We start from the raw sequence: 26,549 nt of genomic DNA on the forward strand, positions 1-26,549 counted from the left end.
TTGCAGGCAAGCTTGGAGGTGGCAGCTTCCAGATCCAGTGGAGCCTGAGTTGGAGGGCAGGACCATGCACTCATGCATTTTTAATGGTTTGATACACTTATAAAGGTCATGGAGTAACTGCAATTTCCACCACTGAGTGTTAAGATAACTTTGCATAGTTCTGCTTATGTGGTTATGTGGGCGAGAGAGCTCCCATATCAGCAGCATGTGCGACGAGGTCAGAGGACAATTTTTGGGATTTGGTTCTTGAATTTCGTCTTGCGGAGGCTTGAGCTTTTGGACAAGTCTCCTGTCTCTACCTTCCATTGTACTGTAGGGTTGCTGGCATTATAGATACATGTTACAGAAATTTAACTTTTCATACATGGATTCTGGGGATCAGACTTGAGTCGCCAGGCTTGTGCAGCAAGCACTTTTTACCTCCTGAGCTATCTTGCTGATCCAACATGGTTATTTTTATGATCTTGCCCTACTGTATTAGGCAGAGTTTTCTAGAGGGACCAGAACCAATAGAAAGTAAATATGTTATTAAAGGGGACTTATTTGATTGGCTAACACAATAGGGTCTGGGGAGTCCAGCAACAACTATCTGCATGCTGGAGGCATGAGAACTAAGTAGGCATTCAGTTCATGAAACTGGATGTTTCAGCAGACCCATTCTGGTGCTAGAGGCCCACAAGTTCTTTTTCCAGAGAATCTAGTATTTGACCACTTTGGAAGACCAAGGAAGCTAGAGTCTGATGACAGTACTGATGATAGGTGCTTGGAAAAAGTGAAGATAGGCCAGTGTCACTGCATTCTCCTTGGCCTGCTTTATTTAGATCAGGACACCTATTGGAAGGGGCCACTTGCTGTCTTTGAAAGTGGGTCTTGCTCTCTTTGTTAATTTCTCCCTAGAAATGCCTTCAGACACACCTAGATACATGTGTCCTGGTGATTCTACATCCTGTCAAGTAGATAATAATTAACCACCACAGCCTCCATGCAGAACATGGACTGCCTATATTCTTACATTTGCCAGTTATGGATCATTTGAAACCCTCTAGTGGAAATTAACAGTTACCCAGTAGACTTTGAGAAAGCTATGAGTGGCTTCAGTATATATCAAGTAAAACAGTCCTCCTTTCATACACATTGTATACTTTATATCTTGACTTTGGTGTTTTGAAGTAGAACATTCTAATGCTTGCTGGACAGTTAGTACCACTCTTTTTGCTGTTGAAGAACATGGGTCATACGTGAAATTCCATGTAGGAATATTATTATGTCAAGATTTCTATGTTCCAAACCCTACTCTGATTTATCCTTTTTTCAGAATGGAAAAGAATGCTACAGGTATTGTTCTTACTCAGGCTAGAATGCTACTTTAGTGGCTGTCCTAACAGAAAATCCACTCATGAATGCTTTTGCTTGGCTCAGCCATTTCTTTTAGGAAACATGTCTTGGGACTATTACTAATAAATCAGAAAGGTTAGCAGAAAGACTCCTTGATCTTTAGCTGACTCCTATCCTTTGTAGCTGACTGAATCACAAATTGTCTTAGAAAAAAGTCTTTTACTTGTTATCTCTTATTTCAGGGTATTCTCTCTTAGCTTCGTGTGTATTAAACTTTATGAAGGTGCTTCCAGTCCCAGGCACTTCGGGAGCTGCGGGTTACCGTGCAGACATGGCCAAGTCCAAGAACCACACCACACACAAACAGTCCCACAAATGGCACAGAAATGGCATCAAGAAACCCCGGTAACAAAGATACAAATCTCTTAAGAGTGTTGACCCCAAGTACCTGAGGAACATGTGCTTTACCAAGAAGCATGACAAGAAAGGCCTGAAGAAGATTCAGGCCAGCAATGCAAAGGCAGCAAGTGCATTCGCAGAGGCCACCAAGGCCGTTGTGAAGCCTCAGGCCATCAAGTCCAAGATGCCAAAGGGCCCCAGCTGCAAACTCAGCCACCTGCCTTTCATCGCTCACCCCAAGCTTAGGAAGTGGATTCAAAGCTACATGGCCAAGGGTCAAAGGCTCTGCCAACCAAAGCCCAAGGTTCAAACCAAGGCAAGAGGCCAAAGCTCCAGCTAAGGCCCAGCCTTTAGCTCCAGCCCAGGCTCCCAAAGGTGCCCAGGCCCCTGTGAAGGCCCCATAGAAAAGGCCCCTGCCAGTGTGAAGACAGATGGACTGATGTGGCACACCTACCTAGACACCATTTGCAGATGACCTATGCTGTTTTTACAAATAAATTCAGGCAAGATCTGTTAAAAAAAAAACAAACTTTATGAAGGTATGAGTTCTAAAAAAATACCACTGTTCTTTCTATACTCAATAGTATACTACTCTATACTCAATAGAAATGAAACTATAATTGGACTGAAACATTTCTAATGGCTGTGGTTTATTTTTAAAAATCTATTTATGGCCAGATGTGGTGGTTCATGCCTGTAATCCCCAGCATTTAAGAGGTTGAACTAGGAGAATTGTCACAAGTTTGAGCCCAGCCTGGTAAGACATTGTCTTGGTAGTGGGGGGGGAAAACTTTGCATGGTGTCACTCGATGTTCAGTTATATATAGTACTTGTGAGGCAGAGGTAGTTGGGTCTCTTTGCATTTGAGACAAAGAAAGTTCAGGCTAGCCAGGGCTATATAGCCAGGGCTATATATTGTTTCAAATCAAAACCAATAAATAAATTACATAAAGCCAAAAATAATAACAATCACCCTATTCCTTTCTATTTATAATTTATTTACCAGTATTATTCTTATTACCAATATGTTCGGAAAACCAAGACTATATATTGACAATGGAGGTACACAAAAGGAAGCATAATAAATGAATTTTACATAAACATGGAATGACTAGGAACATTTTGTTTCTAAACTTGGAGCCAAACCTGAAAAAAAAAATTAGGTGGGAGCTCACACCTTTAATTCCAGAGGTAGGCAGATCTGTGGTTTAAGGCCAACTTGGTCTACATAGTGAGCTCCAGGCTATTACTGAGACCCTGTAGAACAAAAAAAAAATGTTCAATCCCACTTCATCAGCAAAAGTACAAACATTTCAGAAAAAAGATCTCAAAAGAAAATTCAGTTTTTTATTTCCCTTCATACTCATTTTACTTCCCTTCCCTTTTTATATTTGCAAAGTGTATCTTGTGTTTTTTTAAGAGACAGACTATGCAGCTCTGGCTGGCCTAGAACTCAATAAACTGATCAGTTTGATCTCAAGACTGGGAGGTCTGCCTGCCTCTGCCTCCAGGAGCGCTGAGGTCAAAGGTTCGTGCTACCACACCTAGCTGAATGCGTATTTAAACGTGGTCTAGGATAGTAGTCCAGACTAGCATCTCTTACTCTGTTTAGCATTCCCACTTTGTGTCAGTTGATAAATATTTTGTATGGATTGACTTTGAGATGGTCCTGTGTAGATGGGTCTGAATAGGAAATGCTGAATAAATATTAGCTTTATGGAGCCTAAAGCCTAATTGCAGTACAGTTTTCATAGAAAGTAGTTGTGAGTCGACATTGTACTAGCCTCTCTGGTAAGGCTTTAGATTAATAGTTCCCCAGTGCCATTCTCTGCCAAGCTGGCTGCAAAAGAATCACCTGGGGAACTTGTTAAAGATTAACCCGTTAACTTTCCCCTGTAGATTGCCAGTGGGGTTTAGGAATGTGTATTCTTTGTGTGTGTGTGTATGCACATGCACATGTGTTTGTGTGGAAGCCTGAAATAGATGTTGAGTATCATCCTCAACCATTCTTTACCTTATTTTTAAGGACAGGGTCTCTCACTGAACCTGGAGCTTTCCAATTCAACTAGACTGTCTGACCATTGAGCCCCAGGTTACTGTCTCCACCCCTCAGCACTGGTGGCGCACGCCTTTAATCCCAGCCCTTAGAAGGCAGAGGCAGGTGGATTTCTGAGTTTGAGGCCAGCCTGGTCTACAGAGTGAGTTCCACGACAGCCAGGGCTACACAGAGAAACCCTGTCTCGTATGCCATGTTGCTTAGCTTTTTTTGTAAATGTGGATTCGGGGGTGGGGGGCTAACTCTGGTCCTCCTGTTTGCATGTTAAGTACTTTACAGATTGAGCCATCTTTCCATCCACCCCTTTTTTGAAATACGCAGCGTACAGTGCAGATTTCAGTTGCAGAAGGCTGTGCAGAAGGCTGCAGTTATCCCTCTCCTCCATGTTACATCCATTATGTTTTCTTTCCTAGATACCTCAGAACTGTTACCAGTTTACTGCAGACCTTACACACACACTCTCTCTCTCTCTCTCTCTCACACACACACACACACACACACACGGAGGTTTGGAGATATAATATACTATCTGTACGTGAATTTGTTGCTTTTCTCCTGTCTCCTTTGTAGCTCCTCCATGCATCTGCCTTCTTTGGAAAGGCTGCTTAGTTGCAATTGGAAAAGGTCCACAGGGGATTCTAATGGCTCATGGGCGTTAGGAGTCACAGTCTGATTGTTACAGGGGTTAGAAGCACTTTTTTTTGAATGTTAATTCCCTAAATCTTGAATTTTACAAGGAGCTTTACTCACCAAGCATTTCATGGATTTCTAGATATGTACTGAAGTTTACATGTTTTTTCCCTTGATGTGATTAGGTAGAGATCATCAGTCAAAAATACATGATGAAGGGGTTGGAAAGATGGCTCAGAGGTTAAGAGTACTTCCTATTTTTGCAGAGGACCCAAGTTTGGTTTCCAGCATTTAAGGTTAGGCGGTTACAAGCACTGAAAACTCCAGGTCCAGGGCATTTGATACCCTTTTCTGGTCTGTGCAGGCACTTACACCACCCACAGAATAAAAGTAAAAATTAAGGTTTAGAGAGCTATCCAGCAGTTAATAGTAAGAACATTTAACTGCTCTTCTAGAGGACCTGAGGTTTTCCTGCTACTGACTCACAACTGTCTGTAATTCCAGTCCTAGGGATTCTGATGCCCTCTTCTGGACTTTAGGCATTGCACATACATGATACACATGCAGACATGCACACATGCAGACAAAACACTCATATTTCTAAAATAAATAAATCCTAAAAAAATACTTGAGGGAATTGAACTTGCATCACCCGCCCACAATCCTAGGTAGAGTTTGGTAGATGGAGGATCAGGAGTTCAGGCCATATCCTTAGCTACATAAAACCAAAAACTAAAAACCAAACTGTACTAAAGTGTATCAAGTCAGCAGCATGCAAAAGGCGTCATGGGGTAGAATCAGCTATAAACAAAAATCTTCAATCTTCATTTCAGACTCTGTTGCTGTTTTATTTTCTGTTTTTACAAGAGGTGTGTGTGTGTGTGTGTGTGTGTAGGGGTGTGGTTAGACAGAAGGGGGCAGAGGGCAGGTGGCAATTATACCAAAAACCTGTTTTACAAACCATTTCTTACTACACCTTTTTACTGTAATACCTATATGTAAGAGATACTTATATTCATGTCTCTGTGAATGACTTACTTTCCTATTCACTGTGACAAATACATACTTGACAAGAAGCCACAGAAGTCGGGGTATAGGTTGGCAAATGGTAGTAAGTATTAACCTGAGAGGTAGAGTGGCTAGTGGGATGACCACAGGGCAGTGAAAAACAGTAGAACTCTGTAGTACTTGGGAACTGTTTCCTCCTTTGGAGCAGTCTCATGGATATTATTACCTCCATAGTAATAGAGAATAGTTTATTCATAAGTCCCACTGCCAGTTGTATTGGTTGGTCTGTGTGCTCAGTGTCATACAGTGACAGCCAAAACAACAAGCACATTCTTTATGCTCAACAAGCAAATAGTTAAGGTTTCAACACGTGGATCATCCTATTTTCACATACTCCCCATGGAGCAATATCAGTAGAATTTTGTCAGCAGTGTTTTCAGCTTTTAAGAGTGTTTTATATAACAATTCATTCATTCATTTATTTATTTTAACCACCTACCATTTTTTTTCTCACTTTCTTTGTTGTTTCCTTTTATACTAACTTTGTTTTTCATCCTTATTAGTGAAGATGTTCTTAGCTGGTTGGGAAGCCATGGGACAGCTGGGAACATGAACCCAGCTGTTAGAAATAGGAAAGTGTTTCATCTTATGAGAAACTGTGAAGCCGTGTAATTTGGTTTACTTTATGCCCATAACTGTCCCAAGACCTAACATGATTCTAGATTTAAAAGTGAAAGAAAATAAGATTACGCTGTCCAGGAGGAATAATTTGCTCTGGGTTTTGAAGATGAGGTAGGGTATGGCTACTTGTGCTAAATGGAAAGGTGATTTGAAGAAAGTGTAATCTAATGGAATCCACTGTAATAGGCTCTTAAAAGAATTTGATCACCCACTCTTACAGCTCCAAGAGTAGAGACTATAAATGGGTGTATTATCCAAGAGGTAGAAAAAATGTTTGGCAGATCCTGGTGAATCCTGGTTCGTTATCAATTCTGTTCTCGTCAAGAGTCCATTCCTCTACGCAACCCCTCTTGCAGCCAACTAAGCAACAATTTCAGAAGATAAGACAATAGAAAGTGCTAAAGCTGTCACCACCACACTCACCAAAGGCAGTGAGGTTGTTCACGGATGGAAACTATTGAGCAGAGGTCCTGCTGTCACCCTAGAGGACGCTCACCCCTACAGATGCACAGTGCTGTGGTAAACAGTGGATTCTCTGCTGTTAGGAGAATTGTGACAGCTTGTATAGGAAGAAAAGCTTAAAAAGATAAATAATGGGAGAAGGGACTAAAGGTTTGTGCCACATTTAAAAAGTCATAAAATGTCATTTTTCCGAGTTGTGCATCTCCTGAGTCCTGCTACCTTTGTAGAGAACATATAGGTTCTTTTAATGAGCAGTAAGGGAGGGTGGAGCGATAGAACTGAAGTGTATTGGTTGAGAAACATTAAATTTTAATGATAAATTTATTTAACATATTTTGACTCATTTAAATGGGCCTCTTCAGGGTTTATTTACCTATTAATTTTACTTTTTAAAAATATTTTCATTTATTTTAGCTATATTAGTTTTTGCCTGCATGCATATAAATGTATTATATACATTATATAGTGCCCACAGAGAAAGATGGTGTCAGATTCCCTAGAAGTGGAGTTATAGACAAGTGTAAGCCTCCCTATGGGTGCTGGGGACCAAACCTGGATTGTTTGCAAGAGCAGCAAATGCTTTTAACCCCTGCTGTCTCTCTAGCCTCCAAATTGACTTATTATTTTTTGGTTTTTCGAGACAGGGTTTCTCTGTGTAGCCCTGGCTGTCCTGGAACTTACTTTGTAGACCAGGCTGGCCTTGAACTCAGAAATCCACCTGCCTCTGCCTCCCGTGTGCTGGGATTAAAGGCGTGCGCCACCACGCCCGGCAGACTTATTTTTGAATTACCAAATTTGCTAAGTGTTTAGGTGTGTTCTGCTAGTTGACGAGAATTACCCAAAGCTAGAAGACATCACTGGCATATCTATATTTTTATGTTTTAATATATATTCTATAATTTTGTACTTCTTTAAGATCACTATAACTGTCTCAGTGTAACCCAGGTTAGCTTTGAACTTGCTGTGTATTAGAGATGATCTTGGACCCTGACCCTTCTTGAACTGTGTTAGCGCTAGGATTGGAGATGTGCATTAGCTCACTAGCTCACTGGCATCGGAATGAAGTGGATAGATGAGGTGAGGTGTATCTCTACAGAGCTGCAGAGGAGAACTCATGGGTCTTTGAGAATTAATAGTCAAGTTTTGCCCTAAATATTCTTAACATCCCTGGCTTCTCCTTTCTCCTAAGTATTGTGGAAATCATATTTGTGCTAACAGGTATGTGCCATGACACACCTTTTTTTCTTTGTTTTTCTCAGTTTAAACTTAATAAAAAAAGTTATGTGTGTCTGATGTGGGTTTATACACGTTGAGTGCAGTGCCCATAGAGGGTGAGAAAGGACATTTGGGTTCTCTGGAGCTGGAGTTATAGAAAGTTTTGACATGTCTAACATGGGTGCTATGAACCAATTTTGGGGTTCCCTATAGTTCTCTTACTAACTGCTGAGCCATCTCTCCAGCCTCCTAATTTGTAGAATTTGCTCATTGTATAGTGATGTAGTTTTTCATTGAATATTCATTTCTCCATGGAATTCTACTATGAGAATGTACTGTAATTAATTTTATTGTTGATAGGCTATTCTAAGTAGGTTAGATATTTGCATATAGGTGGGTGTACACTGGTGTACATCACATGTGTTTTGTTCCTATTTGTTCTGACCACACAGCTTTCCTCTCAGTGACCCACAGAGGAGATAACTAAATTCTGTATAATATCTCTGCTCAGTATCTTCATTGGAGTGTCCTTTACTCTGACTTATATTTGCCCTTTACCATAACATTGTAGTGAATTAGTGGACACAAGTTACTTTAATATGGCCAAAATGACCAGGTTCTCTTTTTATAGGTGCTACTTGTTTTAACCACAACAAAGTGGTTCTATCACAAAACCATACTTTCAGTATTATTCTGTATACTTTTTGTACTTAGCTTGATAATTTTATTAATTTTTTTTCCTTTTTTTTTCTGTTTTTTGAGAATAGGGTATCACTGTCTAAACCGGACTGATTTCAAATTCACAGAAATCCATCTGCCTTTGTCTCTCAAGCGCTGGGATTAAAGATGTGTATTGTCATGCTAGGCAACTATAACTCATTTTTACATTGTAAAAACATACCTGGTTTTTTTCCACGCAAATAAATGAGATGTATTTTAGAACATTTCATTGGAAAGTCTGTCCTGTTTGTTTGCTCTGCAGTGACCTGTCTACATACCCTTATGCATAAGTGTCCCTGTGTATATGGATCTGCACTTGGGGAACACTGACACATCTATTTTGAATGGTCTTTAAGATAAATGTTCAGCTATAGTAGAACTTTGTTTTTCCTTCTATGAATACTTGGCTATCTTGCATACTCTTGGCCTTTTTCATTTCCACATTTGTTTTAGAATCATCTTGTTTCAGGTTCCATATTCTTTGATTGGGTTTAAATTGAAATTTATCAGTCATTTTCAGAAGAATTTAACTTTTAAAAAGATTTATTTATGTGTAGAAGAAAATTTATATTTGGGAATCAAACTCTGGTCTTCTGAAGAGCATTAGTGGTCTTTTTTTTTTTTTTTTTTTTGTTTTGTTTTTTGGTTTTTGGTTTTTCGAGACAGGGTTTCTCTGTGTAGCTCTGGCTGTCCTGGAGCTCACTTTGTAGACCAGGCTGGCCTCGAACTCAGAAATCCGCCTGCCTCTGCCTCCCGAGTGCTGGGATTAAAGGCGCGTGCCACCACGCCCGTCACCTTTGACTCTTCTTATTGGCAGTGATTTCAGAACAATGACGTTTACATAGAGCTTGAGGGTTTTAGTCTTAGAACTGCATTATTTGTGAGTCTCTACTGCTCCTGAAAGTGAATTGCTGCCTGTACATTTGGATGTACTCTTCCCCCATATGGAGGGAGGTGATAATAACATTTATTCTTGTGTTTCAGATTTGCTATTTGAGTTATTGTACATTTCTTAGCTCAAGTCCAATTATAATTAAGTAAGGCGTTTCCATTCATGCTTGTTTTTCTTGTCTTGTTTTAGCTGTGTTGGCGTGGAAGAGCATCATGCTGTGGACATTGACCTGTACCACTGCCCCGACTGTGCAGCTCTACATGGCTCTTCCTTAAGTAAGTACTAAATGCTTACATAAAAAAGTTGGAAACTTAGCACGTGTAAGATGGTACTTTCATGATACTCTAATAATGTCATAATACCTCCTAAGAACTTTAGAAAAGATTTAAAAAAATACTTAGACTATATTTCTTGTCTGAAAAAATAATTAATAATTTGAGGAAATCTGTTTATGTAGCCCATACTGGCCCTAAACACATTCTCATTCATTCTCTCTCTCTCTCTCTCTCTCTCTCTCTCTCTCTCTCTCTCTCTCTCTCTCTCTCTCTGTGTGTGTGTGTGTGTGTGTGTGTGTGTGTGTAGTTTTTCAAGACAGTTTCTTTATGTAGCCTTGGCTGTCCTGGAAACTCACTCTAGACTAGGCTAGCCTCAAAACTCAGAGAGATCCACCTGTCTCTGCCTCTCAAGTGCTGGGATTAAAAGCATGTGCTGGAAGACCCAAACTCTTGATACCCCTGCCTCTGCCTCCTAAGTGCTAGGTAAGCCTTTGAATACTTAAATATGCCACAAGAACAAGGGAGAAATATACTAACATTTTTAATTGCTTGTGTAAAGCTTCCAAACTTAAGTACATCTTTTCAGTTTACAAAGCATGTCAAAGAAAAGCTTTCCTGATTTCAGGAACTTAGCATGGCTGATGTTGTACTGGACTAAATTGAGATGGCATTGTACAGTTGTGAGAGAAAATAGTTAAAAGGTTTTGGAGTAGAGCTATTTCTTTACAAATTTTTTACTGCAAAATATAATTTTTTTTTTTTTTTTTTTTTGTTTGTTTTGAGACAGGGTTTCTCTGTATCGCCCTGGCTGTCCTGGAACTCACTTTGTAGACCAGGCTGGCCTCCAACCCAGAAATCCGCCTACCTCTGCCTCCCAAGTGCCGGGATTAAAGGCGTGCACCACCACGCCCGACCGCAAAATATAATTTTTGTGTTCAGAAAATTAAAGGAAAACTGTAGACTTTGTTATCTTAAAACTAGGAGGGCTAGAGTGCAACCATTAAAGGCTAAAGCTCAGACTTTAATTTCCAGCATCCAGTGGGCTGGAGAGATGGCTCAGTGATTAAGAGCACTGACTGCTCTTCCACAGGTCCTGAGTTCAATTCCCAGCAACCACATAGTGGCTCACAACCATGTAATGGGATCTGATGCCCTCTACTGGTATGTCGAAGAGAGCAATGGTGTATTCATATACATAAAAGAAAGAAATAATTCTTAAAAAAAAAAAAAAGAATTAAAAAAAATTTCCAGCACCCAAATCATCAAAGCCTGTCTCCCCAGCTTCCCTTTCCAGTACTTGGAAGGCAGAGGCAGACACATCTATGTGAGTTCAAGGACAGCCTGGTCTTACTAGGAGTTACAGGCCAGCCCAGGGCTGCATAGTGAGACTCTGTCTCAAAAACATACAGAACAAGAAGGAATCTTTGACTGAGGATACTTAGATAAACTATGGGTAGGATGTAGGTAATCTACAGCCTCTTAATTTTGAATATGGAGTTTTGCCTCATATAGAAATTTTGTTATATGAAAAGAGATTTAGTAACAATTAGCCTGATCGCTTTAAGAAATACTAATAATTGTCTTAATCTCTTTATAAGAGACCTAGGAATTTAAGATGTAGAAATACATACGAATAGTTTGTCAAATACAAGTGATCTGTTTTTGTAATATACAATATAAACCTTTAATTTAATGCACCTTGTAGGATTGTTTATATGAATCTTACTTGTAGCAAGTGCTTGTAGCACTGATGTATGTTGTATATAAGTTTTGATCAAGAATAACTTGGGAAGAAGTAAATAATACATTATTATTTCAGGTGGAACAGAACTAAATTTTATATTAGTTTTGGTGTAAAATTCAATTATCTATTCCTCAAATGAAATGATTTGAATTTTATTTATATGAAGTACTGAGTTACTAAGGGGCAGTACTACTCAAGGGATACACTCTATTTTTCCTATATGATGTCATCTTTTAGAAATTCTAGCACACTTGCTAAATTGATTACACAGGCCATAATGGATCACAACTTGCACTTTGAATAAAGATGCTTTAGAGAGATGTTTGCCTATTACTTGGCCCTTAAAGTCCCTCTTCTCTTTGAAGACCTTCATACCAGACATTGTCCATCTTCTGGGCAAACATCCAACTTTGAGTACTCAGAGGGAAGACGACCAAGATGTAGTCATCTGTTTTGTTTTGATTTAAGGGTCACCCTCTCCCCCACTTCTTCCTCCACTTCAACTTGCGTAATTTCTTTTAATTCCTTCCCTCTGCTATTAAATGTTTCTTGGTATTTAGGGTTTCTTGTTCCTGTCAGAATATCACAGATGTCTTTATTATAGATACAATTGAGACATTATAATATACAATCAGGTGAATGAGACTATACTTCCCAGTTGTTAAGAACCTTATTTTAAAGCAGAAAGCTGCTCAGCATTTGAATATATATTCTGTGTACTCCTCAGGCACACGCAGCCGAGGCAGACATTTGCTCCCCTTTCCCTGTGACTACTACTTTACTGTGACAATAGTTTACTACTCCTTCACTGCTTCCTCTAAAATAAAATTCAGTCAGCTGTTGTAGTGGCAATTTTATATTTCAAGCTTGTTGGCCAAATAGGACAATTGCATGTTTCTCTTACTCTATAGGTCAGCACATTAAAGGAAGTTAATAGTATTTTAGCAGGCTATTATAGGCTGGGTGCTACAGTGAATAAGTATTTGACCTGTGTTACCTCCTTCAATATGTGCAACAATATTTTATGAGATACAAGGTAAATTATCTAATTAAATCTTGTGTAGTTACTTGTCAGAGCTGTAGTTTGGACCATAGCTATCAAGGCATAAACTGAGTACACCTTACTGATTAATGTGCTCTACAAAGATTAAAAGGAGCATTTAGCTGGGCATGGTGGCATATGTCTTTAACCCCAGCACTTGGGAGGCAGAGGCAGAGGCAGGTGGATCTCTGTACAAGAGCATCCTGGTCTGCATGGTGAGTTCAAGGAATGCCAATAGTATGTTAGAGAGACTCCGTCTCAAGTGGAGGGCGGGGGAGCAATATCATAGTTCACTTAGCAGACAGACAGCTTTTGTGTTGTTTTGTTTTTTAAATGATATCTGAGGAGCACACAGCCTTGAGCTAAGCCACTGCCTGTATGGTAGGAATGTAAAGCATCTCTGAAACATTTTTATTCAAAGTGCAAGTTGTGATCCATTATGGTCTGTGTAATTTTTTTAGCAAGTGTGCTAGGACTTCTAAAATTATGCCCACTTTCCTTGAGGCAGTTCTACAATGTATAAGTATCCTTAAAATAATGCTGTTTGTGTTTTTGTTTTTGTTGTTGTTGTTGCTGTGATGAAATTCTATGACCAAGGCAACTTATAAAAGAAGGATTTAATTGGGTTTATGGATCCAGAGTGTTAGAGTTTGTTAAGACCGAGAGAAGGCGTGGCCATGGTGGCGGGTGACTGGAACAGCTGCTGAGCTCATAATTCTATCTACAAACAGGAGGCAGAGAGAGTGTACTGGGAATGGTGGGAGGCTTGACACCTCAAGCTGGTCACCAGTGACACACCTCCAACAGGACCGTACCGTCTAATCCATCCCAACAGCCACCAACTGGGGACCAACTATTTAAATATATGAGCCACTGGGAACTATTTTCAGTCAAATCATCAGTTTCTTTTAGCATTTCTGGAAGTTTAACTTGAGGAATTAATCACAGAAACAGATTTATGTTCTTGACTGTTAACCACAATGTTATATGAAGAAAGATTAAGAACAAATGATGTGCTTGTCTTAATTATTTTTCTGTTGCTCTGATGAAACACTATAACCAAGGCAACTTAAATTTTTAATTTTAATTTTAAACTTAAGTGTTTAATTTGACTTATAGATTCAAAGGGGTTAGAGCCCACAATGACAGAACAAAGGAACAGCTGAGGGCTCACATCTTGACAAACCATAAGGAGCGAGTAAATTGCAGACTCTTCTGGAACCTCAAAGCTTGCCCCTCAGTGACACAGCTCATCCAACAAGGCCATACTTTCCCCCCACAGTTTTTTAAAAAAAAATGTTTTATTGATTCTTTGTGAATTTTTACATCATTCCCCCCAATGCCACTCATCTCCCCATAGCTGCCATCCACACCTGCAACTTTCCCCCTCAATAAAAACAAAAAATAAAAATAAAAAAAGAGAAAAACAAAACAGAACAAACCCATCTTGCGTTGGAAGCTGCAGCGTGTCACACAGTATTCCTTTTGCCCAAACAGCTTCACTTGCAATGTTCATTGCCATGAGTCATTGGTCTGGTTTGAAGCCTCTGGCTTTTGCTACACTATCAATACTAGATCCTCAACTGGGACTCTTCTTGTATATTCTCTGTTGTCATAGAGATCCTACAGCTTTGGATCTGCAGGACTGGCCCCTTCATATACTCCAGGAGTTCAAGATGGGGTAGATGTTGGGGTGGGCCAACTCAGAGCCCTGGATCTGGGTCTGGGTGGAAACTGAGTTGGTCAGCCTGCCAGCTCTCCTGTGCCCATGCCAGCTTTTATGCCCAGATGAGGAGCAAGGCCAGCTCTCCTTCACTCAGCCCATACTGCCTGCCCCAAGGGCCAGCTCTAGTGTGCTGCCGGGGTGAATTGTGGCCCACTCTCCCAAATGCTGTAGCCAGTGAGGGGTGGGGCCAAAGGCAACACTTACTAATCCCTGCAAGCAGTCCACTAACTCGTGACTAAGTATTCAAGTATATTAGCTTCTGGGAGTCATTCTCATTCAAACCACCATTGTGCTTAAGAAGAAAAAAAATATAATTAAAACATGGCACATCTACATATTAAAGTTGTTTGCTGTTTCTAATTTGCTTTTGAACATGTGATAGGGAAAAATGTTCATAAAACAAGAAAATAATCAGTATAAAAACATGTGATACCAGATGAAAATAAAAGAAAATAAAAGTTTTATGTCTATGTATAATAGAGGAAAACCTACAATAAGATGCTCTTGAATTGTAGGACTGGTTTTAAAGATTTGTTTCTACTTCTGTGTGTGGTTTGTGTGTGTGTGTGTGTGTGTGTGTGTGTGTGTGTGTGTGTGTGTATTCTTATGTGCACATGTATGGGTGCCTGAGGAAACCAGGAGAGGGCATCAGAGATACACCAGATGTAGGTGGAGGGAGCTGAATTCTAAGGCTCTGTAAGAGCAGTAAGTTTTCTTAACTGCTGAGCCATCTCTCTAGCCATTGTATGAATGGTTTCAAATGAGAAAAAAAAATGACACACAAAGGATATCTTAGTGGAATTTCTTATGCAGATTCAACTGTAATTCAAAAGTTTTCTTGCATTTTTAAGTGGGGTGGAGTAGGACTTAGATTTTCTTTATTGAAGATCTAGTCCCAGAAAGTTACTTGGGAGTCTTTAGACTCTTACATAATAAATAACCCTGATTTCTACATCTGTTGGGTATGTCTGTGACGGTTACTAGATGTGTGTATTCAGTGTTAGGATCTTGGTAAGGGAAGCATTTGAAATAACTTACAGCATGCAAGAAGTCCAGGGTTTGTTCCCAGTGTTTCATAAATTGTGGTTATGTGCCCACCATGCCTTGCTTTAATTATGTCTTGGTGAGCTCTTCTCTGTTCTTTGTGTCAGTATATATGTGCAATATGGATACTAAATCTTTACATAAAAGAGAATGGTGCTATGCTGTTAGAATAGATTTTTGATGTGTGATCAAATGTCTTATCCTGAGTAGATAGTTTGGAAGATGTGGTTAATCATAGTATGATTTGATGTTGTTGTTGTTTTTTTAAAAAAGAATTATTTATTTATTTTATGTATGAGTACACTGTAGCTGTCTTCAGACACACCAGAAGAAGGCATCAGATCCCATTACAGATGACTGTGAGCCACCATGTGGTTGCTGGAAATTGAACTCAGGACCTCTGGAAGGGCAGTCAATGCTCTTACCTGCTGAGCCATCTCCAGCCCGACTTGATGTTTTAATAAAAGTTCATTTTAAATAATTAGTATAGTGTGGTTAAATGTGAGTAAATAAAAAACTTAATTTGCTGCTTTAAAGTCTTTGATTTAATTTTTAAGTTATTTTGAATGAAATGATCAGGCTTTTAAAAACCCTCAGTTAGTTATAATTACAGCATTAGCTTTGGTAAAATTTTCTTTTGTGGGCTGGGAATGCATTAAAACACTTGAGTGTTTCCATTGTGCCTACAGTTGTTAACTTCTGATTATGTAGACTATAACAATTAGACAGTACATAATATTGCCAGTTAGCAAACATGTTTCTTTTTTTCTGACTTTCTGTAAATTCAGTGAAGAAGAGGAGGAACTGGCACAGGCATGACTACACAGAAGTGGATGATGGCTCCAAACCTGTTCAAGCTGGAACTAGGGCCTTTGTTAAAGAACTACGTTCTCGAGTCTTCCCAAGGTATGGAATCTTGTTTTGGCTTAAACAATATTTAACAGCATTGGCTGATACAGTGGCATTATCTAAAGTGGTCTTTTCAAATTTCCGTGGCACCATGCCATTGGTGTCAGCTGTCCACTTTTTGTCTGTAAAGGAAATAAAGAATAATAGGACATTCCAGGGGATAGGAGTAACTAAGGTTAGATTGGTGGAGCTTCTGCTATATGTATGCACACTGCTATATGTATGCACACTGTAAAAATACTCATCCCAGGACTTGAAACACACTAATTTGGATCAGTTCAAAGTTTCTGATTCCTTCTGATAATGCAACTGCTGTTTTTCTTCTGACCTTTTCCTGTTTTGTGTCTGTTTTTCTCAGATCATTGTATTGGCTGTCCGGGCCTTGGGCCCACCAGAAGCATTCATGGTCATTGCTTAGCCTCTGATGGCATCAGGACTGAGCTCTTTGATTCTGAAAAATAATGGAATATATCTGAGTTGTCTAAGCTAAACGAGAGTCAGAAAGCATTAGAAAGCATTTAATCATGCTAATTGAGATCATTTCCCACTCGCTGCCTGACATCTATTTAAAGAGATAATGCTTAATAGGCTTTTATACAAGATCATATCTTAGCTTGTTAAAGAGAGGAAGCAAAATTTAAATTTAAATCACAGTATCATGTTCAGCCTATTACGGAATTTTCTTTCAGGTTTTGCAATAAAAACCCTTCTATTTTTCCACTGTCTTTATGATTTCTCTGCTCTGTTCACCACCTTAAACGGAATCATGATGAAAAACCATCCACCTTCCACATTTGCCTCCCCTCAGGTTGGGTGAGGCCAAAACAACAACAACAACAACAACAAAAAAAACAAAAACAAACAAACCCATCCAACCAAACAAGAAAACCCCACAAAACAGTGTGTCCAGGTGATTTTTGTTGAATTAAGAGTCTTGTTCTTGGGCCAAGATTGGTGGCTGCCTTTAATCCCAGCACTTAGGAGGTAGATGTAGGTAAGTTTGAGGCCAGCCTGGTCTACAGAGTTCCAGGACAATCACAACTGCTACAGAGAAACCCTATCTTGGGTGGTGGTGGTGGTGGTATTTTGTTCTCAAGCTATCAGTTACCAGTTTGCTTGTTTTTCTTTTTACTGGACAGTGCTTTATTTTATTTTGTTTTATTTCTTTTTATTTCACACAGCCATAGATTTTAGTCTGGGCCTACTTACAGGTCTCAGATGTTCTGTGTTCTCCCAAAAGCCATCTATGCAAATTAGTGTCTGTGTGGGCGGACATTTTTTCAGGGAGAGGAGATATGGCTTTCACTTATTTCAAAGATTTGTGACTCCAAAACTAGCATTAAGACCCTTAGTAATCCATATGGCTCTGCTGCCAAGGTAAACCCAGATGAGAATAGCTTACAAACAGGATCACAAATAGCTAAACTATTATTGCTGTTAATTAAAAGGCTCCTTTTAACTAACTCCATAAGCTTTTGATTATTTAAATCATAGCAAAATAATTATTGAATTAAACATAGTTGATGTATACAGGGTATATAAGATAAATTGAGTAGGTTTTCATAATTTCCTATGTAAGGCATAATGTAAGTCTTTCAAGATATTTTTCTACTTCAAAACATTTATGTTTGTGTGTATGTGAATAATTCTTTAAAATGTGGTTGTGTTATGAATGGTATTACACAGTTTACTTTTGTGATATATATCATAGGTACCTTTTCATATGAATACATAATTTGCCTCGCTCTGTAACATCTAACACTTTCCATTCCTATATGATCTATTGTTTTATTAATTAAACATGAATTTTACTTTAAGAGTTCTGTGAAAGTTTTAAAGAGGAGAATTAGATTGAGAACCACTGAAACGAATGCTTCCACCTTCTTTTCTCTGAGTTAACTCATTACCTAATAGGACTTTTATAAACAGCTTATCCACAAAAGTGACATTTCATTCTTAATGTTTTCTTAGTGCCGATGAAATCATTGTAAAGATGCATGGCAGTCAGCTGACACAAAGATATCTGGAGAAACATGGATTTGATGTCCCTATTATGGTCCCTAAATTAGATGACCTTGGACTCAGGCTCCCTTCACCTGCTTTTTCAGTGATGGATGTGGAACGTTATGTAGGTACGAACTTGGTTCCTCTAAGCACTTGCAAAAACACGGTAAAACTACTAGTCTTAACAGTTTTGTTGTGGGATGGAAAATATCAGCTCTGCATGCTGGATGCATCATAAGGGTCAGGAAAAGTAAAGTCAGAAGTGCTTCTGTTGAAAACAACTCCACAGACCTACAATGGTCAGAAAGGAACAAAGCATTTTCTCTATGCTTACTCTGTCAGCCTTCTCCTACTGCTCTTTTAGTAGTTAAATTGATATTCCTGGAGGGAAAACCATTACTGAAGGGTAGCCATAGATTCCAAGACATGAGAGACTGGAAAGGCTCTAAGGTGTCTGTAGAATTGGGGTAAATCCCGAGCTTGGTAGTAGTCTTCTGGACCCTGCTTCTTGACCTCTTTTAGAGTAGAGGCTACAAAAAAATAAGATTAAATTCAAACATGTAGTTATGTTAATGACTGGTGAATATTTCCATTTAATGATACCTGAACTGACTTGTAATTTAGAGACTCAAGAAAGTAAGAAACTAGGTAAAAATTAGATTGCCATATCCTTGAGATTTTTATTCCTTTCATTTATGCACACTGTAAAGTTTAGAGTTAACCATATGTATATGCCATTTGGTAACAAAAAAATAGCTGTTATTTGAGAATCAGAAATCAAAGCCACCTTGTCTCAAAATTGTGGGTTCACTACTACCTCTTGTCTCCTCTCCTCAGCAAGTTATATTGAAGAAGCTGTCCCTTTATTCATTTTCACTAATAACTGTTTCACTTAGAAAAATTCAGCTAAATGCCCTGACTTCAGCATTCATCTAAATTTAAATATATGATAAACTAGGAAATAAGGCTTAGATTTAATTGAAACCTAACTGCCTATAAGTAAATCTAGTTATTTAATTATAGGAAAAGTTGTTCAAACTACTTTATCCACTAACTTTTTTTTCTTACATTTTCCTTATTTATTATTGGACATTTTATTTATTTATATTTCAAATGTTATCCCCTTTCCCGATTTCCCCTCTGGGTACCTCCTATCCCATACCCCTCCTCCTGCTTCTATGAGGGTGCTCCCCTACCCACCCACTTCTGCCTCCCTGCCCTGGCATTTCTCTACACTGGGGCATTGAGCCTTGATCAACAATCAACAAATGAGACCTCATAAAATTGCAAAACTTCTGTAAGGCAAAGGACACTGTCAATAGGGCAAAACGGCAACCAACAGATTGGAAAGAGCTCTTTACCAACCCTATATCCAATAGAGGTCTAATATCCAATGTATACAAAGAATTCTAAAAGTTAGACTCCTGAGAAACAAATATTAAAAATGGGGTACAGAGCTAAACAAAGAATTGTCAACTGAGGAGTATGGAATGGCTGAGAAAAGCACGTAAAGAAATGTTCAACATCCTTAGTCATCAGGGAAATGCAAATCAAAACAACCTGAGATTCTACCTCATACCAGTCAGAATGGCTAAGATCAAAAACTCAGATGACAACAGATGTTGGTGAGGATAGGGAGATAGAGGAACACTCCTCCATTGCTGGTGGGATTGCAAGCTGGTACAACCACTCTGGAAATCAGTCTGGTGGTTCCTCAGAAAATAGAACATAGTACTATCGACTAACTTGTAGCACTGCAAAGCTCTTCAGTTAAAATAACAGTCGTACAACTATTATGTTTTATATGAAGATAACGGGATCTGTGGCAATATTACTAGTATATATGAAGTTACACTGACATAAGGATGGAACACTTACGTTCTGTTTCAGATTAGTTAATTCTTGCCATATTTTGCATCTGAACTCATTCTGTAATCCCTTGTAAAGGGGTTTTGTTTCCTAGGGCGGTGCCTCAGAGGTCTGCAAGCATCATCTTACAGTTTTATAGGGAACACTGTAAGGTGATCACAACTCAGAAATGTGAGCATGCAAGACTACACTAATATGAACTGCCTTTTGCTTGATGATCACAGACTCTTCAGGGAGAATATTAGAAGACACAACCAGTGAGGCCAAAATTATTTGTCCTGATAAACTTGTTTACTGACCCCTCAGTGCTCTCCTTTTAAAACTTAGACTCTTTAGCATTATAGAAATGAAAGGGAAATGCCAGTCTTCTTTTTTATGCATGAGGAAACTGAGACCCAGGAAACAGTGGACAGTTTTCCTATCCCAATTTACTGTTTTTGCTTGTTTGTTTTGTCATTTTAAGCTACCCACAAGAAACCACTGACACTCAGAAGGCTTATAACACATTGTTTTTACAGTCAGTGTTACTTCTGTGTAGTTTTATAATTGACTTAATTAGCATACTATGCAAATATGATTTTTAGTATTTTTATTTAGAATATCTATTTATGCAACTTCTAAGGCCAATAGTAAGATTGTAAATTTTTTCTGCAGGTGGTGACAAAGTGATAGATGTTATTGATGTGGCAAGGCAGGCGGACAGCAAAATGACACTTCACAATTATGTTAAATACTTCATGAATCCTGACAGACCAAAAGTGCTAAATGTGATCAGCCTCGAATTTTCAGATACAAAGTGAGTATCTCTGGACAGTTTGCTTGAGAAGTCTGAATTTTAGCTAAATGTAATTTAATGATATTTTAGTAAGAAACATAATTGTGACTTTTATAGTTATCCTTTGGAAGCAGTGTTCCAAATTTTGCTTTGCCAGGCTTATGAAATATTTAGAAACAAGATGTAGCTGGATATAGTGGCACACATCTTTAATTCTAGCACTCAGGATACAGAGGCAGGTGGATCTCTGCGAGTTCAAGGCCAGCCTGGTTCCAGAACAGAGCTACATAATGAAACCATGTCTCCATGACGGTGACAACGATGACGAACAACAACATAAAGTTCACTTTAAATGCTTAAGTTTTATTAATCTTGAGTTCCATTTAATTGTTTGGTTTAGGTGACATGGGAAGAATTGTTTTAAGAAGTCCTTTATTTGTATTATGTTCCTATGTATATATGTCTTTTTCTTTTTTAAGAATGTCTGAATTGGTGGAGGTTCCTGATATAGCCAGAAAACTTTCATGGGTGGAAAATTACTGGCCAGATGATTCAGTCTTCCCCAAGCCCTTTGTCCAGAAATACTGCTTAATGGGAGTTCAAGATAGCTATACAGATTTCCACATTGACTTTGGTGGGACTTCAGTCTGGTACCATGTCCTTTGGGTAAGAGTAGGGTATTTCTTATTAATAAAAACATGCCATATTTTTCTGGTGGGACATTCATTTGTTTTATGTAACACTTGTAAACATTCAAATATTTTTCTGCTTCTTAAACATTTTCTGCCTTGGTACTCTTTCTTTCTTTCTTTCTTTCTTTCTTTCTTTCTTTCTTTCTTTCTTTCTTTCTTTCTCTCTCTCTCTCTCTCTCTCTCTCTCTCTCTCTCTCTCTCTCTCTCTCTTTCTTTCTTTCTTTCTTTCTTTCTTTTTTCTTTCTTTTTACATTTCAGGTAATAGAAAAGTCATTGAGTGCTTTACTTAGATACCTGTTTTGCCTGTATATTTTAAGTTGGTTTCTGTTAGCCTTTTGTCTCTCTCTCCCTCACCACCCACCCCCTTGTCCTTAGTCAGTTTGCATTAATCTCTGAACCAGATGAGAAGGAAGGAGCAAAATTACAGTGATAATTGCTTCTGGCCTTAGGATGAGAGTGAGACAAGTTGGATAAACCACAAATGTCTATAACATGACTAAAACTTTTGGTTTTTATTTGTTCTCTTTATCTAGAACTACATTGCCTAATAAACATTTGGCTTAGGTGGCTAGATTTAAATAATTAAAATTTAATATAATTAAAAATTGAGTTGTTCATTCCCACTAGTTACATTACACATAGCTAATGACTTATGTACTGGAGACAACACACTAAAAAGCAACAACATTCCATCACTATTGAATCTACTATAAGTTATCAATAAAATCTTTATGGTACTGAGGGTGAATTTTGAGAGCTGATTATGCTATGACCGGAGCTTGTTAACATAGTTCTGTTTGTGGATCTTTATCTAATCTTTATCTTCCTTCCTTCCAGTGCTTCCTGTGATAGAATTATTGACTCTTTATCAGTTGGGGGAGGGGGGGGGAGTTTTAGTTGCTCTGAACTTGCTGATTAGGGAATTAGCTGCTGATCAGATATGTGGCTTTTTTTTTTTTAAACTTAAAATCTTATTGAATTTAATTTAGATCCTTTCATTGGGAAATTGTACCAATGTAGGCCATCCTGAGATTGGCTTTTCTTTTTCAAAGTAGTATGATTACTTCCTTCTAGGGTGAGAAGATTTTTTATTTGATAAAGCCAACAAATGAAAATTTGGCACTCTATGAATCTTGGAGTTCATCTGTGACCCAGAGTGAGGTGTTCTTTGGAGATAAAGTAGATAAATGCTACAAATGTGTGGTAAAGCAGGGACATACCTTATTTGTTCCTACAGGTAAGGTTTTAATCTCATCTCCTACTTCCCATGGTTGATTGTTGAGGGTTGGGCTGATTCAAGGCTATCCCTGAAGCCCAGAACATGCTTGGCAGAGCCAGTATAGCCTGGGATTAGAGCCTTGGGAGCTTTTTCCTGAGGCCCTCATGTATTGAAAAGAAACAAAGTTCCCTGTCTAAATCCAGCATGCATGGCAGAGCCAGTAATGGCCCCGGGGCTGGGACTTTGGGAAGCTGCTTTGGATCCTGAGAACCTGACTCTTCCTACCTTACAGGGCTAGAGTTATCAGTCCCAAGGCCACTGTGTGCTCTGTCTGCAAAGCTCTTGAGATACCCTATGTTCCCCTTTGGCAACATTGTTTGATTAGCTTCTAATTTGACTAGTGCTAACTTAGTTCCATTGTATGATAGTTGTTGCTGACTGTCCTGTTTCTGCTCTGGAAATAGTATACATAAGATGTTGTACTTCTTAATAAGCTTCCTTGGCATAAGACAGAAGTTGTGCAAGACCCCTGTCTTATTTACCCTCTCATCTTCTGGACACCTTCTACTTAGGACCCTGTTACTACAGAACCACCTCTGGTCTAGATCAGAGATAGAGAGTCACATGGAGTCAGCTTGTAATTAAGACCAACTTTGGCTTTGATATATTCAGAATGTAGCTTTTATGTCCTTAAATAAGAAGGACTAGGAATTTTTTACTTGTTTGTTCATTTGAGGACTTGATCACCATCCTATTAAATAGTACAATTTAATGACTTTTAATAGATTAGTACGATCACACAACCATCAATGTCATCTAAGTGGAGAATGGTTTCATTGTGTTCAAAAGAAACCCCATACCTTTTAACAGACACTGTCACTCCCTACTTCCTTGACCCACTGGTAACGGCTACTATACTTTGCATGCATTTGCCTATTTTGACAATTAATATGTTTCAAACCTTTTGTGTCTAGTCTCTTCCCTCTGTCTACTTTTCTATCTCTTCCGTTCTGATTTTTGTTGGTTTGTTTGTTCCGTTGGTTGGTTAGTTTTGGAGAGAGGGTCTCATATAGCCCAGGCTGGCCTGGAACTTACTGTATAGCTGAAACTCTCTTGCCTCTCCTGAATGCTGAAGTGATAGGCATGTGCTATCATGCTCAGCTGTGAGATATTTCTTAGGCTCATCCATGCCATAGAACAACAATCTTTTTTGGCATAACAGTATTCCTTTGCAGGATGTACCATAGTTTGTTTATTCTACTCATTAATTGATGAACATTTGAGTTGTTTCCACTTTTGTGACTTTAGTTTTTTGAACTTTTATGTATAGAGATGTTTTTGTTTCATTTCTTTGGTGTGTATACCAAATAAAATTGTTTTGTTGTATTATTTACCTGTGCTTAATTCTTTGAAGAACTACCGAACTTCTCTGTACTTTATTCCTCAAGTATTGATAATGGTGGTTGGCAGTGTGGATAAATAAATATGCAGGGTATAGACTCTCCGGGCCAGTGGTTTTTTGAGACAGGGTTTCTCTGTGTAGCCCTGACTGTCCTGGAACTCATTCTGTAGGCCAGGCTGGCCTTGAACTCAGTAATCTACCTGCTGCCTCTGCCTCCCAAATGCTGGGATTAAAGGCATGTGCCACCACTGCCCAGCTGGGCCAGCATTTTTGAGAGCCGTGTTCTTCTGGCTTGGATGATCTAATGGCCCTAGGGTTTATAAGGCTATCAAAACACCTAGAACCCTAGAACCATTAGGTCATCCAAGCCAGAACACTGTTCTCAAAAACGTTGGCCCAGAGAGTCTATAGCTTGCATATTCATTTACACTGCCAACTACTATACTTGAGCCATAAAGTACAAAGAAGTTTGGTAGTTCCTCAAATGGAAAATGTGTTCTCTTAATTCAAACCAGATTTGACTAGCCTCAGAATAAAATCTTACATTGTAAAGGTGATTGTTTTTAAATTAGAAAAAAAAAAAAAGTAGACTTAGCACAAAACCTAGCATGTTATTGGCCTTTAATAAGTACTTAAATGAGTCAGTCAGTTATAGTAATCACCAGCTTCTTTAGTGCCAGGGTATGAAGTTAATTGACAATGGTTTTCAAGTTATTTATTTCACAGGTAGATAACATGTGTTCAGTTCCGAGGTTGGAGCATCACTGCTTTGTGTGTTTCAGGGTGGATTCACGCTGTGCTCACTTCTCAGGACTGTATGGCTTTTGGAGGTAACTTTCTGCACAACCTCAACATTGGCATGCAGCTCAGGTTTGTGTCATCAATGCTCACAGGGTGTTTGTTCCTAATTAGAACATTTATGCTTATTCTAAAAAAGTACGACACGCTGGGCGCGGTGGCGCACACCTTTAATCCCAGCACTTGGGAGGCAGAAGCAGGCGAATTTCTGAGTTCGAGGCCAGCCTGGTCTACAGAGTGAGTTCCAGGACAGCCAGGGCTACACAGAGAAACCCTGTCTTGAAAAAAAAGTATAATACATTTTGAGATTCTGTGGAGATAGGCCTTGAAGAATGATTAGGAATGGGAATTTTAGAGGATCCTTTCAAATGTAAAATAAAATTAATAACTTGCTCAATATGATGATAGCTCCCACATTTCAAATTTTATAAAATATACTTTTCTTTGTCTATAAACTAGTATTGTGAGAATGATTAAATTAGTCAGATTCGGGTATATGGAGCTAGAACAATCCTTAAGTCAGGATTGCTGTCAAAATACCTTTATATTTTGATGCAGGCAGTTATTTCACCTTTTGATGAGAGCTGACCTTGTGCTAACTTTGTCCCTTCACTGTACTCAAAAAGGGTATACTGTTAGCCACATTACATACAGTAACAATACTTCATGATGGACACTGAGTGATGGCTCAGAAAAGGGGAAGTACCTTTTGGAAGCCATGGATCATTGGGATTCCCCAAATGTGGTGACTCCTGCCATTATGTGTGTACATGGCAGCCCTTAATGTTTTTGCTGTTGAAGTTAGCAAAAGAGATGATGGCTCCTACACATACAAGGCTTTTAATCCATGGTAGGTTGTTTTGGTCATAAGTTTTAGTCATTTTGTACCTGAGCTATTTCTGGAGCAGAGATGACTACTTTTATAATGCTATAAAATCTATAACAGAAGACCAATATTGTAAAAACTATGGTCCTTATCTTTATACTTTACTGCCAAGTATGGTATTGATCCTGAATGCTTAATAGAGCCTAAAGAGAATGTTGGTGGGTATTGCAGTGTTGCCCAACATATGGACTTTTAACTGATTTTCAACATTGTTTTATTAGTGGAACTATCATAAAATCTCTTTGTTAAAATTAGGATACAAATCCCAGGAAATGAAGTGATATTTTACAATATCCAATGTAACTTTTCTTCCGAGTCAGGGTTTCTCTGTGTAGTACTGGCCATCCTGAACTTACTCTGAAGACCAGGCTGGCCTCAAACCCAGAGATTTGCCTGATTCTGCCCTCTGAGTGCTGGGATCAAAGACGTACACCACTACCACCACCTGGTCCCATGTAATTCTTAGGTAGACTGTCAAATTTAGTAAGGTCACAGTTCGGTCTTGTCGAAAAGTGATGTTGTTAAGTAAATATACAGTCCTGCCTATTTATCATGGCCTGCTTGTTTTCAGTTGATTACCTTCATTTAACTTTTAAAATGCTAACATCAGTATTAACTGTTCTTCAAATTTCATTCATTTAGGTGTTATGAGATGGAAAAAAGATTAAAAACACCAGATCTTTTCAAATTTCCTTTCTTTGAAGCCATATGCTGGTTTGTAGCCAAAAGTTTGCTGGAAACCTTGAAAGGTAATGAGTCATTTGCA

The 26,549-nt window shown here is 38.7% G+C and overlaps 1 protein-coding gene across 1 annotated transcript in view; it reads left to right on the forward strand.

Annotated features, from left to right (window-relative positions):
* Positions 1–26,549, forward strand: part of Kdm7a (lysine demethylase 7A) — a 66,937-nt gene that overhangs the window by 14,237 nt on the left and 26,151 nt on the right. The window contains exons 2-9 of the mRNA XM_085840686.1: positions 9,588–9,673; positions 16,018–16,135; positions 18,110–18,270; positions 20,666–20,807; positions 21,266–21,452; positions 22,553–22,715; positions 24,882–24,969; positions 26,426–26,532. Of these exons, the coding sequence (XP_085696812.1) occupies positions 9,588–9,673; positions 16,018–16,135; positions 18,110–18,270; positions 20,666–20,807; positions 21,266–21,452; positions 22,553–22,715; positions 24,882–24,969; positions 26,426–26,532 (1,052 nt within the window). The remainder of the gene's footprint in view (positions 1–9,587; positions 9,674–16,017; positions 16,136–18,109; positions 18,271–20,665; positions 20,808–21,265; positions 21,453–22,552; positions 22,716–24,881; positions 24,970–26,425; positions 26,533–26,549) is intronic.

This window comes from Mus caroli, unplaced genomic scaffold (genome assembly GCF_978045245.1).
Source record: "Mus caroli unplaced genomic scaffold, Mus_caroli_1 scaffold_7, whole genome shotgun sequence".
Taxonomy (NCBI): domain Eukaryota; kingdom Metazoa; phylum Chordata; class Mammalia; order Rodentia; family Muridae; genus Mus; species Mus caroli.